Source organism: Neltuma alba, unplaced genomic scaffold, assembly GCF_004799145.2.
Source record: "Neltuma alba isolate B1F8T4 unplaced genomic scaffold, ASM479914v2 tig00011133_pilon, whole genome shotgun sequence".
NCBI lineage: Eukaryota > Viridiplantae > Streptophyta > Magnoliopsida > Fabales > Fabaceae > Neltuma > Neltuma alba.
In genome coordinates this window covers 23,354-38,243 of record NW_021635869.1, presented here as the reverse complement: position 1 = coordinate 38,243, position 14,890 = coordinate 23,354, and the positions used below count along the sequence as shown (strand labels likewise).

Below are 14,890 nucleotides of genomic sequence, written 5' to 3'. Positions count from 1 at the left end.
TCCTACGACCCAATATTTTCCCTTCCCCAACCCACTCTAAAAAAAAAAAAAAAAAAAAAGAACAATGGAGAACAAATAAACATCTGGAGTAATAACAGTTCACGCGTGCTGTCATTTACTACTTTTATTTTAGAATAAAGTTGATATGATACGTGTAGAAAGTAGAAACCCTCTGGTTCTTGCTGTAGCATGTATATGTATCTCACTTAAATGAGAAAACCTCGGAATTAATTTTTATTTACTTCCCAAATATGTATCATTTTACTTTCTGTCCCAAAATGAGGTAGGGGTTCTCGGCAACATTGCTTATAGCCTTATAGAATTGTAGAATGTTTTGCTAGTATTTTAACACAGCTGTGTGAAACATCAAAGATTCAATAGAAAGCCCCACTGTGATATTAATGTATCAACTTGAAACGGCCATAATTTGCAATCTAGGAAAAATATCAAATGCCGAAAGATTTTCTCACGGTTTGCCATCACGTCAATTATGGCTTGTCTGGTTAGTTTCATTTTCAGATCTTTTCTTTTTTCCGATTTTGAATTTGGGACCTTCAAAAGGCTGGCAGCCCCAGAAAATTTTTCCGCGTATTTTGGGATTGAAGATTTTTTTCATTATTGTATTTTCTCATCTTGTTTTTATGTAATTAATTAACATGTAAATAAATTGCTCTTTTTCAACAAATTTCATTGAATACAATTTCAAAATCAATTTTTTGAGAATTTATTTTTAAGCTAATTAGCGACTTATCACTTGTGCGATTAGATGCATGAAGTTTTTTTAAATTTTTAATAATTATTTCTTATTGTAATGTTTAACATTCTTTAAATTCTCAAAGTTGAATAGTCGGGTGGTTGCTGTAATGAAGGGAAAAATATAATATTTGCGACATATATTAGGATGGCGCTGGCCATGGAAAAATTAAAAAGGTCAAGTCTCTGGGACGGTTTATCCATGGACCGTAATACACATCACAGCGAAGTAAATATCTGTAATTATTAGGAAGCTTAAGCTTAGGTACTCATAAAATTCGTATTCATATTATGAACATAAAGCGCAGAACCATGTTTATGGAGCTGGCATATTAGATCTCCGCACAAATGCTTCTATTTAGAGTGTGAGGTCCATATGGCTCCAAATTCCCCTCCTATTTTTTGGGAAAATTTCATTTAACGCCACTATAGCTAATATATGTCAAAATGCCTTCATAAAAATCTGAAATTTTACTGCAACCTCATAGCTGTAAAATGAAATTAATTTTCCTAGCCAGAATTTTGCTTCATCTTACATTGCCTTCTATTTTCGGGTCTTTTTATTTCTTGCACAGCTTTACGTATCCTCCACGTTTAAATTATTGGGAGTCTCCATTTTTTTTATTTAAATTAAATCAATTCTTCATCAATCACCATCATCATCATACGATCCATTGGTAGTCAGAAATGAAACTATTTCTTAGTTCTTACCCCACATAAAATAAACTCCTAGTAATATTCGTTATAGTTATATTTATATCATTGCAAATTTACTACTTTTTATTTAATGACACGAAAAATATGCAGGTTAAAAATTAAAAAGAATTGTTTGCACATGACTTAAAAGGCAAAAGCATATTCTACAATAATACTACCTCCGATCCTTAATATAAGATCCCGTTTGACTTTTAGTTTGGTCCTAATTATAAGACCCCAATCCATTTTGTCTCTCATATTTATGCATTTTTTTTCAAGATAGTCCTTCTAATAATGATAGTTCTAACCAACACACTTAATTAGCAAGGATATTTTAGGAATGACAACACTTATTTGTTACAAATAACCAACTTAACTTACTTTCTTAATCTCCTCAAATTAGTCAACTGGGTAGGATCGGAGGTAGTATTAATAAGCTCTATTAACAAGGTCATAAATTAATTAAAAACTATAGTACTTATTATCTTTTCAAAATTTAAGAAAATTGTCTACATGTGACTTGAAAAACAAAACCGTACTTACAGTTCAATTTAGGCTCTGTTTGGATAGCACCCCAAACCATGGTTTGGGGACCCAAACCATGGTTTGGGGAAAATGCTACCCAAACAGCCTCTCCAAAAACCAAAACCATGGTTTTGGGTCAAAACCATGGTTTTGACTCCAAAACCATGGTTTTGGAAAAAGCAAAATTTTTTTGCTTTTGGAGAAAAAAGGGAGAGTGTGAAGGCCTATATGATATGTATCTTGTTATTTTTTTTATAAACATATTTTTTTATAAATATATTTAATCTTATATTTTATAAATATATATAGACATTAATTATTTATTAATTATATTATCTTATGTATTATTAATTATGTTGGTAAAAACATATTATTAACAATTTTATTTCTTCAAATTAAAATATATCATAAAATCTATTTTTTCTGTAATTATCATATTAACTTATGTCTTTTTTTTTAGTAATTTGTATATATAAAAAGTGCTTCTGATAACAACTATCCAAACACTCTCACTTCTCAGAATCACTTTTTTACAAAATCTATTCTTCACAGAATCTATTCTTCCCAGAATCTATTCTCCAGAATCACTTTTCCAAACCACGGTTTGGTTTCATCCAAACACACCCTTAGTTGACACTAAAAACATGATACTCCCTTTGGTTCTATATGTAAGTTTCAAATAACTGAATCATGTTTAGCGAATTAACAGTTAAAATTAGTTAACAATAATAAGTAGGTCAGAATTTTTTTTAAAGTTTACCCTTATTTATTAATAGAATAAATGACAGAGGCAATAAATGAAAAAATGATAAAAAAATATATGGGGTAATATTAATGAGTACTAAATATAGTCCATTAAAGGTAAAATAAAAAAAAAGTAATAAATGTTCATGCAAACTAAAAAATAAAGCTTATATTTCGAACCCAACCTCTCTCTAAGGATGTGTTTGATAGGAAGCATTAAAAATTAGGGATTGAGATTGAAAAAATCTATCAAAAAAATACTTAGCATAAGAGATTGCTTTTTAGATGGGATTAGTCAAACCCATATATGTGAGATTGGAGAATACCATAAGGGGAAATGGTATTCCCCAATGCCACCTCTATGGGTTTCACTAGTCCCATACAACAAGTAATTACCCCTGCTAAATACTATTTTAATAATTTTTTTAATTACAATCTCAATCTCAATCCCTCATTTTCAATGCTTCCTATCAAACGGGACGTAAAAGTAAAGCTTATACTATTCCAATCATTACTATAAGATCTATTTAACTAATTTGATTAGATTAAGAAAGTTAGGTAAGTTGGTTAATGATAAGAAATATGACATGTTTTTTCTAAGATACCATAATCATTTTTCTTAATATCCTTATTTTCTCACTTATTTGATTATGGTTGAAAGAGTATCTATAAGGGTAATTTAGAAAAAATTGATAAATATAAAAAATATGTTTTATATTTGGGATCAAAATTAACTTAATAAGTAGATCATATATTACAGATCGGAAGAGTGTATAAAAACAGAGGGAAGTATAATCACGCATTTTGTGAAAATGCAATTTATCACTAATTATTACTTATCTGTCTTATTTACGTGTCCGATCCATGCAATAATTATTTTTTTTTTATTTTTGCTCTCCAGAAATATTATTAGAAACGAGTAACAAGATATCTTGAAATTCAAAACCTGTCAACGTGATATATATTTAAAAATAAAATGAAAATTTAAACCAGGACAAATAAGTAGAGAGGTAGTGAGAGTTACGAAAGGGAAACTAAGGAGGTGTTTAGTATACTAAAAAAGTTTTTTTAAGAAGTGTTTTCACGCAAATTAAGATGATTTTTTTTCTCATATGCTTACTTCATATGTTATAAAATTATTTTTAAGATTATGATTTAGTTTTCATCTAAACACCACTTAAATAAAATTTCCAAACTTTGGTACTAATAATCTTTTTGAATACTTTGGTGCTAATAATTTAATTTCGAAACCTTTGTTTATGAATCACAAGCAGGGCGGTAGCAATTCCTGTGGAGACAGTTGGGAGTTGAAGCACAAGCGGGATGCACAAATCATAGTTAAACCCCAATTCAATTCATTCCGTGAATCTTTCCTATTTTACCTCTACCTTCTTTATAGTACTTGATTGAATTTACCGTATTTAATCTCTTCTCAATTTGAAGTTTGGTTGTCTGATTTTAAAATACAAAAACGAAAGAAGACAGATAACTGCAGAGGTTTTTTTTTTTTAGTTTGCTTTACAAATGAACAATTATTCTTGATTTGAAGCCATGGATATTAGTCTAAGAAAATAGATTTAAAATGAAATATTACCTGATGTAGGGGGAAAAGGAATTTTTTTTTCACGATCCTTTAATTTAAGGACTTTGTCGTTATGGAATTTTTTAATTTGCTACAAATTAAATATATTTTCATATAACATATTATGTGAAGTATGAATAAATCATATTGTTCCTTACTCATAAATAATATAGCTCGTTATGTGTTTAATGTTTTATTAAATTTAAATATTCTTTCTATATACACTGGCAAAATTTTTTTTCTATGCAGTTTATTGAGCATAAAATAACTGGTGCACATACAAATTCGTCCCCTCTATTAGGTTAATCGCATTTATTTCACCAAGAAAAACTTTCACCATTGACTTAACCCATAGATTAATTGGTGTAGGTCAACCAAGCCAACGGTGAGGATTAAATGCAGCCCGTAGCAGGGGCCCATTTGTGGTGGAAGGGGGAGGAGATTATTTCGAAGAAACGAGTGGAAGTCCGAGTTAACAAGTTATAGTTGGAATTTGGAAAGGAGCCTTGGAGGGAATGGTTGAGCGGTTAATTTGAGTCCTTCGAGTGGTGTTAGCTTGACGAAGAAAGGGGCGCAGGTTAAGCGAATATGCTTTGTTTGTAAAGGGCGTAGGTTAAGACAGTACAGAGGGGCACGAAGACTCGAGAGTTGGGACAACCCCAATACATCTTTTCAGACTAGAAAGAGAAGCTCACTGAATGATTCTTCTCCTTCTTGATGATCCATGTCCAAAATGAAGCATCTACTGCGAAAGCTTCATATAGGTGGTGGGATCAATGAACCCCACAGGTTGCCTGATACCCGCCCGGTGATCACTCCCAGTCCCGTCCCTAATCTCCCATCATCTTCGTCGACGTTGGCATCGAATACAGTAGGCACAGTCCGGCCAAATGAATCGGTGGCTGATCGGACGGATATTGATGGTGCTGGTGGTTTACGTGGCGACAAGGGATCCGATTTTAATTTACTGGAGGAGGAGTTTCAATTGCAGTTGGCTTTAGCTATTAGCGCCTCCGATTCTGATGTCCGCAAGGACCCTGAGTCTGCCCAGATCGACGCTGCGAAGCAGATGAGCCTCGGCTGCGCAGCTTCCGTCACCGACACGGAAGCCCTCGTCCAGTTTCAATCGCTTCGTTATTGGGTATTTTTTCCCTACATAGAATTGATTTGGAATGCCTATAGGCTATAGTTGCGAATATGATCTCCAACCTTAAACGCGTTAGAATGAGAAATATTGCCATCTATAATATGAACCGGGCGTTTCATACCGGACATTTCCATTTTCTCGAGTGGGATTATGTGTGGCTCCACCAATTGGGGGGGTATGTAGAACTTTCTGATAACTAAATTTGCGAACTTGTCACACAAAATAAATAAATTTGCGAACGCACTTTCCTGGACATAATTTCCAATTATTCATATGTCGAACGCAAAAAGAATGGGACCACTAATCTTAGTTGGGGTAATGCTGATTAGCATTACATGGGATGCCTCGTTGCTAATAATGGAATGTACTATTCTTTGTTGGGTATTTTCATTTTGCTCTATTAATGTGGGAGTTTTACTTGAGATTTTCTGATAACTATATTTGTTTTGGCGTTCGCATGCATGGAAGTAATTATCGGTTAGGTCCATACTGGACATCACTCTCCCCACCCCTACAAAAAGGAAGGGAAAAATTCACCCACGCATGAGGCTTTTATCTGTTGTGGTTCCTTTTTAATGTTGAATTAACTTTAGTGTATTGCCATCTGTAAGTATTCAATCATCAAACAAATATGGGTGCTAACTTAATTTTTTAATCACCGGCAGAATTATAATCTCATTGATTATGAGGAGAAAGTGATGGATGGATTTTATGATTTATATGGATTCTCCTCAAACTTGACTGAACGAGGAAAGATGCCATTGTTGGTGGACCTGCAAACTGCTTCCCCCTCTGAAAATGTTGGCTGCGAAGTGATTCTTGTGAATCGTATGATTGATATTAAACTGAAACAGCTTGAGAAAAAAGCCTTTGCTGTATCCAAGGACTGTTGCTTATCTGAACAAGGGCTAGTTTCAAGTGGCTTGCTTCAGAAACTTGCTGATATTGTTGTTAATAGAATGGGTGGACCAGTCGGTGACCCTGATGAGATGCTGAAAAAGTGGACAGCACGTAGACGGGAGTTATGTGATTCTTTGAGGACGATTGTTATTCCCCTTGGCTGTCTTGATGTTGGACTTTCTCGCCATCGAGCCCTACTTTTTAAGGTTGTAAAATCTTTTTGATCCTGCAGTTAAAGGCATGCGCATTCAAAACAGATAGACTGGAGCCAATTAATTTGTCTAATTTCTAGTCATTATCCCCTTTGTATTCTGAGAATAATTTATTTTCTTGTTGAATTTATAAGGTCTAACTAATTGGTAGTCTTTAAATGGATCATGCATATCGTATGATCATATCTGGTGAAAGTAACGCCTGTGATCTTTATAACCTAATGGAAGATGATAAAGCCACTGTGTAGAATTCACTTTTCTGACCCTACAAGCAAGCAACCTTGATTATGCAATTCACTCGATTTTATTTTTTGGGGAATATATCCACTTAAATGAATTTTTATTCTGTTATTGCTTAGGTGATGGCTGATAGAATTAATGTTCCCTGCATGCTGGTCAAAGGGAGCTATTACACTGGAACTGATGATGGAGCTGTGAATTTGATTAGAGCTGATGATGGAAGGTAATTATCCTATGTTGGAGTTTTACTACCCTTATATACATTACATTTGATGGAGCTTTGTTCAGTGGGCAATATAGTCAGCCTCGTATGGATATCATGCCAATTTGGATGTCTTCTATTTTGTTAGAAGCTCCATATCATAGCAAAAAGAATTGCTTCCTAAAGCAAATTTATTTCACACATATTTTGTAGTTCTCAACCTTGATGCTCAGTAAACTTGTTGGTACGTTGAAAACGTAAAACTGTATTCTTCAATCAATAGACACTTGTTACATCTGCATTGGTTCCTATCTATACTAATAGGAGTCTCTTAAGTAACTAATCCTCTTTACCTATTCCTACCTGATCACCAAGTAACACTTGGCCTCTCCTTTGAGAAAGTTGGTAGACCTCCCCCCCCCCCCCGGGTGATGTTTCCTCTTCATTTGTGTAACTAAAAGTATAGCATTGGATTCAGTGCAATGGATTGCATGGAATATGATTATTTTGACATTGATGTTAGCTTATGTCGAGTGGGGTGCTTTAGTGTTTTTATTGTTCTCTATTTGAGCTTTCTCAACTTTGTCCTGAAATTGGGCCATAAATGCATCTGAGATTTTTCCTGCCTTATTAGGCTCATATCCTTTTAACAAAGAAACACAACTCTTCTGTTGTTTATATTGGAATAACTTCAGTGATATTATTGATTACTGATTGCAGTGAATACATTATTGATTTGATGGGTGCACCTGGCACTCTTATTCCAACCGAGATACCCAGTAGTCAGCTCCAAAACTACAGTTTTGCTGTGACAGGTTGTGCTGAGATTGCAGAACTACCTAACAATGCCCATCTCATACTTGATGGTGGAACTAGAATGCTGGCCGTGTCATCTGATAGTGATAGAACTTCAACAGTGGGCAGGGCTCAATCAGAACAATTATGGAATGTGAACAGTGGAGGAATAATTGATCCAAGGAACCAAGGTGGAATGAATCAAACAGAAAGATTTGAACATGATTTGGGAAATCTTCTTCAGTCCATGCATATATCATGTGAAAGCACATCGCATAAAGAAGCATCATCTGCAGGAAAGATCCAAGTCAAGAATTTGTCAGAGTGTTTCCTTAGTGCAGCAAAGACCCCAGAGTTTGCTCAAAAACCGCGAGCTATCCCAATAGAGAATGGTGCATTCCCCCTTCCTGATCTCTTTTCAGATATCAATCGACAAAAAAGAAGTGAAAATAAATTTTATGAACAAATTCATCACGTGGATGGAAAATTTGTTGTTGATGCTTTTCAATCTGATCCAAGCTTTGAGAAGTCCTTCATATCTTCTCAAGTGGCGTGCTCTGCCTGTGATGCTAGATTCTTTCAATCCGCTGATTGGTTAGCTAAACAGAAAGAACTGGAGCAAAGTGATGCCATAGTTGCAGATACAGGTCCTGTCAATCTGCTGAAGATGCATGAAGAACAATTTTTTGATTCTTCCTTGACCAAGGCAGTTGTTTCTTGCAAGAGGCAAATTGAGGCTGACTCCGTCTATGATGATGCAAATGGTATTGATGATAAAGTTGGAGTGGTTTTTAATTGCAATCAACTTGGGAATGATTCTGCTTTTCAATTTAAAGAAGCAGACAATAGAGATAGTAAGCTAAAAGATGGTAAAAGTGAGAAAGTTAAGTCAGTACTGGGTGAGGGCACAGAATGGGAAATTCAATGGGAGGATCTTCATATTGGTGAACGTATTGGTATAGGTATGATTTCATTTTTTTTCATTGCACACCAGTTTTGTTTTGATTTTTTTTTTTACTGTTTCACTGTTTTAAATATAATACGAATTTCTTCCTGAAAAATTTCATGAAAGTTTAAATATCTGTGTACAGTGGTTGGCCCAAAAAGGAAAAAATCTGATGTCTTTTGTAGAACGTGGTCTTGTGCCTTATTCCTTTTAGTAAGCTTAGCGGCATTTGATTGATGCTTGTGATGACATCATAATTTGATGTTATGATCTTAGCTCTTTCAAGCAGATGTGGAATTTATTCACTGTTGCTTGATATGTAAGAAACTAAGAAGCATGGGTGTACCTCTTTCTCTCTCTGCTGTGCTCTCTGTTAGCATTTAGCATGTTACATTTACTTCATTGCTTTGCTTTATAAGAAATTCTGTCAGTTATGTTGCAAAAAGACGAACATTTCTGCTGTAGACATGTGCATTGTGTTTTTTATTGTTCCTTGTCTATTGTCTTTTTCTCTCTTTGGATACATATTTATAAATTTTTAATTTTTAAATATGTATATCCCCTGTTGGTGTATACTAAATTTTTGAAAATTGTAGTATTTGTCATATGAGCACAATGGTGTCGTGCAATCCATGTAACCTGCCGCACCTAGTGGGATAAGACTCCTTGTTGTAGTATCTGTCATATCATGCCATACTGTATCCGATACTTGTACCTGTATAGGCACTTCTTATATAGCAAATTAATCTATGAATATTAAGTACCACCAGGTCTATGATGTTAGATAACGTTGCAACTATGACCTCATGCTGCTATCTTACCTGTAGGTTCTTATGGTGAGGTTTACCATGCTGACTGGAAGGGGACTGTAAGTCTTGCTCCATCTTTTGAATAACTTCATTGAAAGTTCTGGTTTATGGTAGATTTTTTAATGTGATTAGACTTGAATGGTAATACTTTTACATGGGGTTTTCTTCAAACTTCTTACATTTCTTGTTCCTGCCTTTTTATGAGTGTTGAATTGTCATGGATGACTCTATCCATGAGTAATTTAATGAAGAATTCATGTCAGAACGCCTGTAAAGTGGACAATTTTCTGAAATATGATGTTCTGTTAACTTGATTTTCAGCAAAGCAAAATAAATGAGGTCTAGAAGTGTCAAAATGCAATGTTATATTGTGAGCCTGAACTGCATCTCAAAACTTGTCAATAATTGATCCTTTTCCTGCTAGTATTTGACGAAGTTAAGATGTTTCTGTTCTGAAAATACATATCCATTACCGTTTCTTCGTCTTTTGCTGTGATACTAATATGGGAAGTTTGTGTGAATTGTTTGGCATGTAGGAAGTTGCTGTGAAGAAGTTTCTGAACCAAGACTTTTCTGGTGATGCGTTGGCTCAGCTCAGATCTGAAGTAAGCAACTGAATTTTCTTTCTTTTAGTGTGATTATATACATGCATTTACCCATATCTATGAATGTGAGGTGTTCACGGGCATATATGCATTCATTCGTGTCCACTGCTTTCTGTAGGTTGAGATCATGTTGAGGCTGCGGCATCCAAATGTTGTACTTTTCATGGGAGCTATTACAAGGCCACCACATTTTTCTATATTGACAGAGTTTCTTCCAAGGTTAGTTCTGTTCCATTTAATGATTTTTGTCAAATATTGTGGTGAGGGAATTAGATGGAGCCACATGGACTTTTGTTTGCCTTGTTCTCTTCAATTGTCTCGAAGCCTTGTTTACTTCAATAAGTTGGGTATTCTTGTTCTTGTACTGCACATGTTCCTGATACTGTTTTTCAAGTTCTATCAACTTGGAACTTGGGCTACCATAGAATAATTTTAGAATTAATTGATTTCTACATTGATCTGTTCCTTAATAGTACATTTGTTACATGGTCTGCAGAGGGAGTTTATATAGGCTATTGCATCGACCCAATTTGGAACTTGATGAGAATAGGAGGTTGCGAATGGCTCTTGATGTGGTATGGGTTTAGAATATTTATCATTTTTAAATTTCATTTTATTTCTCCTTTCCCCCTTTTGATGATGAAATCTTTGCTTTGCCTCTATCAGGCAAAAGGTATGAATTATTTGCACACAAGCCATCCTCCAATTGTTCATCGGGATTTGAAGTCTCCAAATCTTCTTGTTGACAAACATTGGGTTGTTAAGGTATTTGTTAAAATTTTTTGCTTTGGGGAGTTTTCTTGTTAAATATGCTTTATCAAGGTGTTGGAGGTGCAATTTTTATGACATTTATTTCACTTTTAACTGCTACAATTCAAGGGCTTATCATTATTGTGCTTTGATTCTTTTGACCTGGTTGATGATCAATGAAAAGTAAACCTAGGACTTGTTTGGCATGTAGAATGAAATAAAATGAAAAACCGAGTAGGAGAACAAGCAATTTTATGGATGAGAAATGGCATTTTTGTCCCGTGACTGAAAAAAAATAGAAAAGGATGTCACCTCTCCCTTGGTGCTATCAATGGGCGCTAATTCTTATGCTTTCAATGTTTGTGTTTCTAGGACGTTGCTGAAAACCTTTTTTCCCCTTTATGCTATGCTTATTGCTATCTTAAAAAATAAATAAACTACAAAAGGTTGTCTATTTCTGCACATCATTTGTTGTTTTTTTTTTTTTTTGTGTGAATATTTATTATATCTTCATGTCTTTTCATAGGTTTGTGATTTTGGTTTGTCACGTATGAAGCACCATACCTTTCTATCCTCAAAATCTTCTGCTGGGACGGTAATTCTTAATAGTAATTAAGTTATGCTGGTTCATTCTTATTTGATCTGAATGACAATTACTGCTACTTTGTAGAATATATATATATATATATATAAATATATTATTTTAAAGGAGTCTGAATGCGTTATTTGTTTGCAGCCGGAGTGGATGGCACCAGAAGTATTAAGAAATGAACCAGCCAATGAGAAGTAAGTAAACTTTGCATTTATGCATGCCGTTCTTGGAAAGACAGGTGTGTTTAATATAGGATGTCACTGTGATTGTTTACAGATGTGATGTGTATAGTTTTGGGGTGATTTTGTGGGAATTGGCTACTGCAAGGATCCCATGGAAAGGGTTGAACCCAATGCAGGTTGTTGGCGCTGTTGGATTCCAAAATAGACGGCTTGAAATTCCTGAAGATGTTGATCCAGTGGTAGCACAAATAATACGCGACTGTTGGCAAATGTAAGTTGTAGCCCTTGCTTATCTTTTTCAGATCACTAGTTTTTGCTTCAATTTCTAAGGAGCTGGTGGGAAACGCATGGCAACAGTTTGCATACATGTCCTGCCCTTTCATGTACTTTAGTTTGGTGAGACCAGGAGGCTCACAATACTGTAAGACTGAAAACTCGAGAGAAGTCATGTGTTAGAATCTGAATCATGAAATTCCCTTGTTTATTATTATTATTTTTTTAAAGGGGGGTGGGGTTTATTGGTGTGATGACTGATTGCTGCTGTTTTGCCATGTTCCTGTTCTGTTTATAGTGTAACTTTGATAATTCAATATATGCTTTGGGAATCTAGATACTCCCGTGTTCCATTCATTGATTTGTATTGGTTTGCTGGTTATGCAGGGAGCCACACTTACGGCCATCATTCTCTCAGCTGATGTCTCGTCTCCGCCATCTTCAACATCTGATTGTGAAAGATAGGAGCCCAATGCAATAAAGTTGTGCATAGCTATTGTAATAATACGTGAAGTTGTTCCTGGGCTCGAAGAGCCAGAACAGCTGAGGTCTTTTTTTTTTTTTACTGCTTTGACATATAGAGATTGCTGAACAGGGAAGTTTCGGTTCATTCAAAGTGGGGGCGGAAACCCAACCCGTTCGGAACAGAATAGAGACCTTCCTGAGCGAAATCGGCGGGGGAGGCTCTTATCAAGTGTAATATGAGGTAGTGCAAGTAGCTACAACTGAAGGGTTCCCATGGAAAGAATGGGAACGAAAGAAAACAGAAAGAAAAAAGGGGAAAAAAAAGAGTATAATTTATTTGGTCGTGGTCTGTAGAGGTCCTGTTTGGAATTGTAAACATACGATCTCTGCGGTTTCTTGTGGAAATGTAAAGAGAGAAAAGAAATTTCTTTGAAAGAGAAAGGGAATTTGTAGATTCGTCTGATTATGCTTCATGGTGCGGACAGTGGAGTCACTAATAAGAGGGCTGGTATTTTCGAACCCCAGAATGTTAAATTGTAATACAAAAATTGGCATCATAATTTCATGAAAGTTTCTGTCAGTATGAAGTATATAAATCCGTGAAAACTCTTGATGACAATTCCAACGACACAATTTCTGTTGTGTTGGAATCTAATTAATTTCAAAAGGATTGAGTGAAAGAAATGATTTCTTGATTGCTGGATCAAGAACGTTGCTTGCGAAAACTTGATATTGATCAAGAGTCTTCTGGCCGAAAATAAATAATCAAGAGCCATCGTATTTCTAAAATTTAATGCCTGTTAGTTCTAGTGCTCATTTTTATTTTTATCGATTATTGTAAAGTACAGTATATAAATAGAAGAATTGCATTGAAATTTCAAGAAAATAATTATTAAAAAATCTCAGTAATAACATAGCAATAATAAGTTTCAAAATACTAAATAATAATTTGGCCAAAAAAAAGATAGTAAATAATAACTGCTTACTTATCATTAAAAGTTACTAGTAATTACTACTTCTGGTGTTTAATATAAGACTTTATTTGATTTTTATTTTAGTTCTCAATATAAAACATAAATTCACTTTGTCTCTTATATTTACCTGTTTTTTATGAAATAGTACTTCTAATAATGGTAATTCTAACTAATAAACTTGATCAGTAAGAATATTTTAGGACAAACAACACCTATATATTACAAATAACTAACTTAATTTATTTTTTTTAATTAACTCAAATTAGTCAACTAATTGTTATATTCAGGGTGAGAGGTATTATTATTTTTGAACCGTAATTCTCCTGTATAAATATTTCTTGGGGCAAGAAATATGACATGCCAAGTTACTGTTTGGATCTGTGGGGGTGTTGCTCTTTTTTGGCGGGTGAAAAGAACACGGGTCAAGCCCTTTGCACAATCGTACGTTCGTAACTATCCTACGACGTCTTTCAAGACTCAAAAGCAGACTTTCAACTTCCCGGGGGTAGATTGCCAAATTCTTCGCTGTAATGGCTGGTTTGGACACATCTTTGCTAGGTAGTCCGCGCATCTGTTACTTTCCCTGGATACATGTCCAAACTGGATCGTCCGTTCCCGCTGTAAGAGCTCCTTCATACCTTGTAATGTAAATGGTCTGAAATGAGGAAGACAAAAAAAGTCAAATCAAATAAATAGATATGCAGTGTAGGTCAATGTGGTCAAATAGTAGAAAGTGGAGGCGGCAGGCAGATCATAAGGCGAGGGAGCTCAATCTCATAGGTCATAGCAAACCTTCAATTGCTCTCATTACGGTCCGGCTTTCCTTCTGAGGATCAATACAGTATTATATGCATCTACTCTGCACCTACTGGATTTTCGTGTACTAGTTGTTCGTTGCTAATCCAAAATCAACTGAAATGGGAATGCCTACTTATTTCGTTGACTGTCCTTTGAAATAGTAAATGATTTCAAATTCAAGTTCTCTAGGAGCGCCGAAGGCTAATGCAACAGAAATAAGTATTGGTAGGGGCCCACCGGTTGAGAGGAAATGAACAAGGTTCATGAATCCTTCCCATTTCTTGTTTCTTCGTCTTTGCTTTGGAACTTGAGATTGCCAAAATCAGTGAATATGTGGAGGTAAAAAGGTGCTTTTTAGAAAAACTTTTGAGGTTGCCAAACACCAATCAAATGCTGTAATATTTAGAGAGAGCGAGGCAATTTTTTTTTTTTAACTTTCCCAACGCTTTCGAATTTGGATTTTAGAAATCAGTGGTTTTCCTATCAATAAATCGTATCAGTTCTTGTTAACCTTGTTTCGCAGCAATGACCACCAATAGCGTCGTCGCTTATGCTTGTTGGTTATCTCCTTCAACCTGAACATCTTCCTCGTGGATCATTGCTTCTTCGTTTGCAACAGTATTTCCATCCGCTGTTCTCCAGTCTTCTCTTGTCCAGATAACTTGCAAGGACTATTAAACTTCGAAGTTCATTAATTTTT

At 34.9% G+C, this 14,890-nt stretch overlaps 1 protein-coding gene across 1 annotated transcript; it reads left to right on the top strand.

The window, feature by feature from the left end:
* The first annotated feature begins 4,799 nt into the window (after window positions 1–4,799).
* LOC114761738 (probable serine/threonine-protein kinase SIS8) lies at window positions 4,800–12,937 on the top strand. The gene is made up of 13 exons (XM_028951162.1): window positions 4,800–5,441; window positions 6,113–6,553; window positions 6,919–7,022; window positions 7,722–8,758; window positions 9,570–9,610; window positions 10,088–10,156; window positions 10,275–10,375; window positions 10,653–10,731; window positions 10,823–10,921; window positions 11,433–11,501; window positions 11,643–11,692; window positions 11,775–11,951; window positions 12,341–12,937. Exons 1-13 carry the CDS (start codon window positions 5,025–5,027, stop codon window positions 12,432–12,434), a joined length of 2,778 nt encoding a protein of 925 aa, XP_028806995.1. The 5' UTR covers window positions 4,800–5,024; the 3' UTR covers window positions 12,435–12,937.
* The last annotated feature ends 1,953 nt before the right edge of the window (window positions 12,938–14,890 follow it).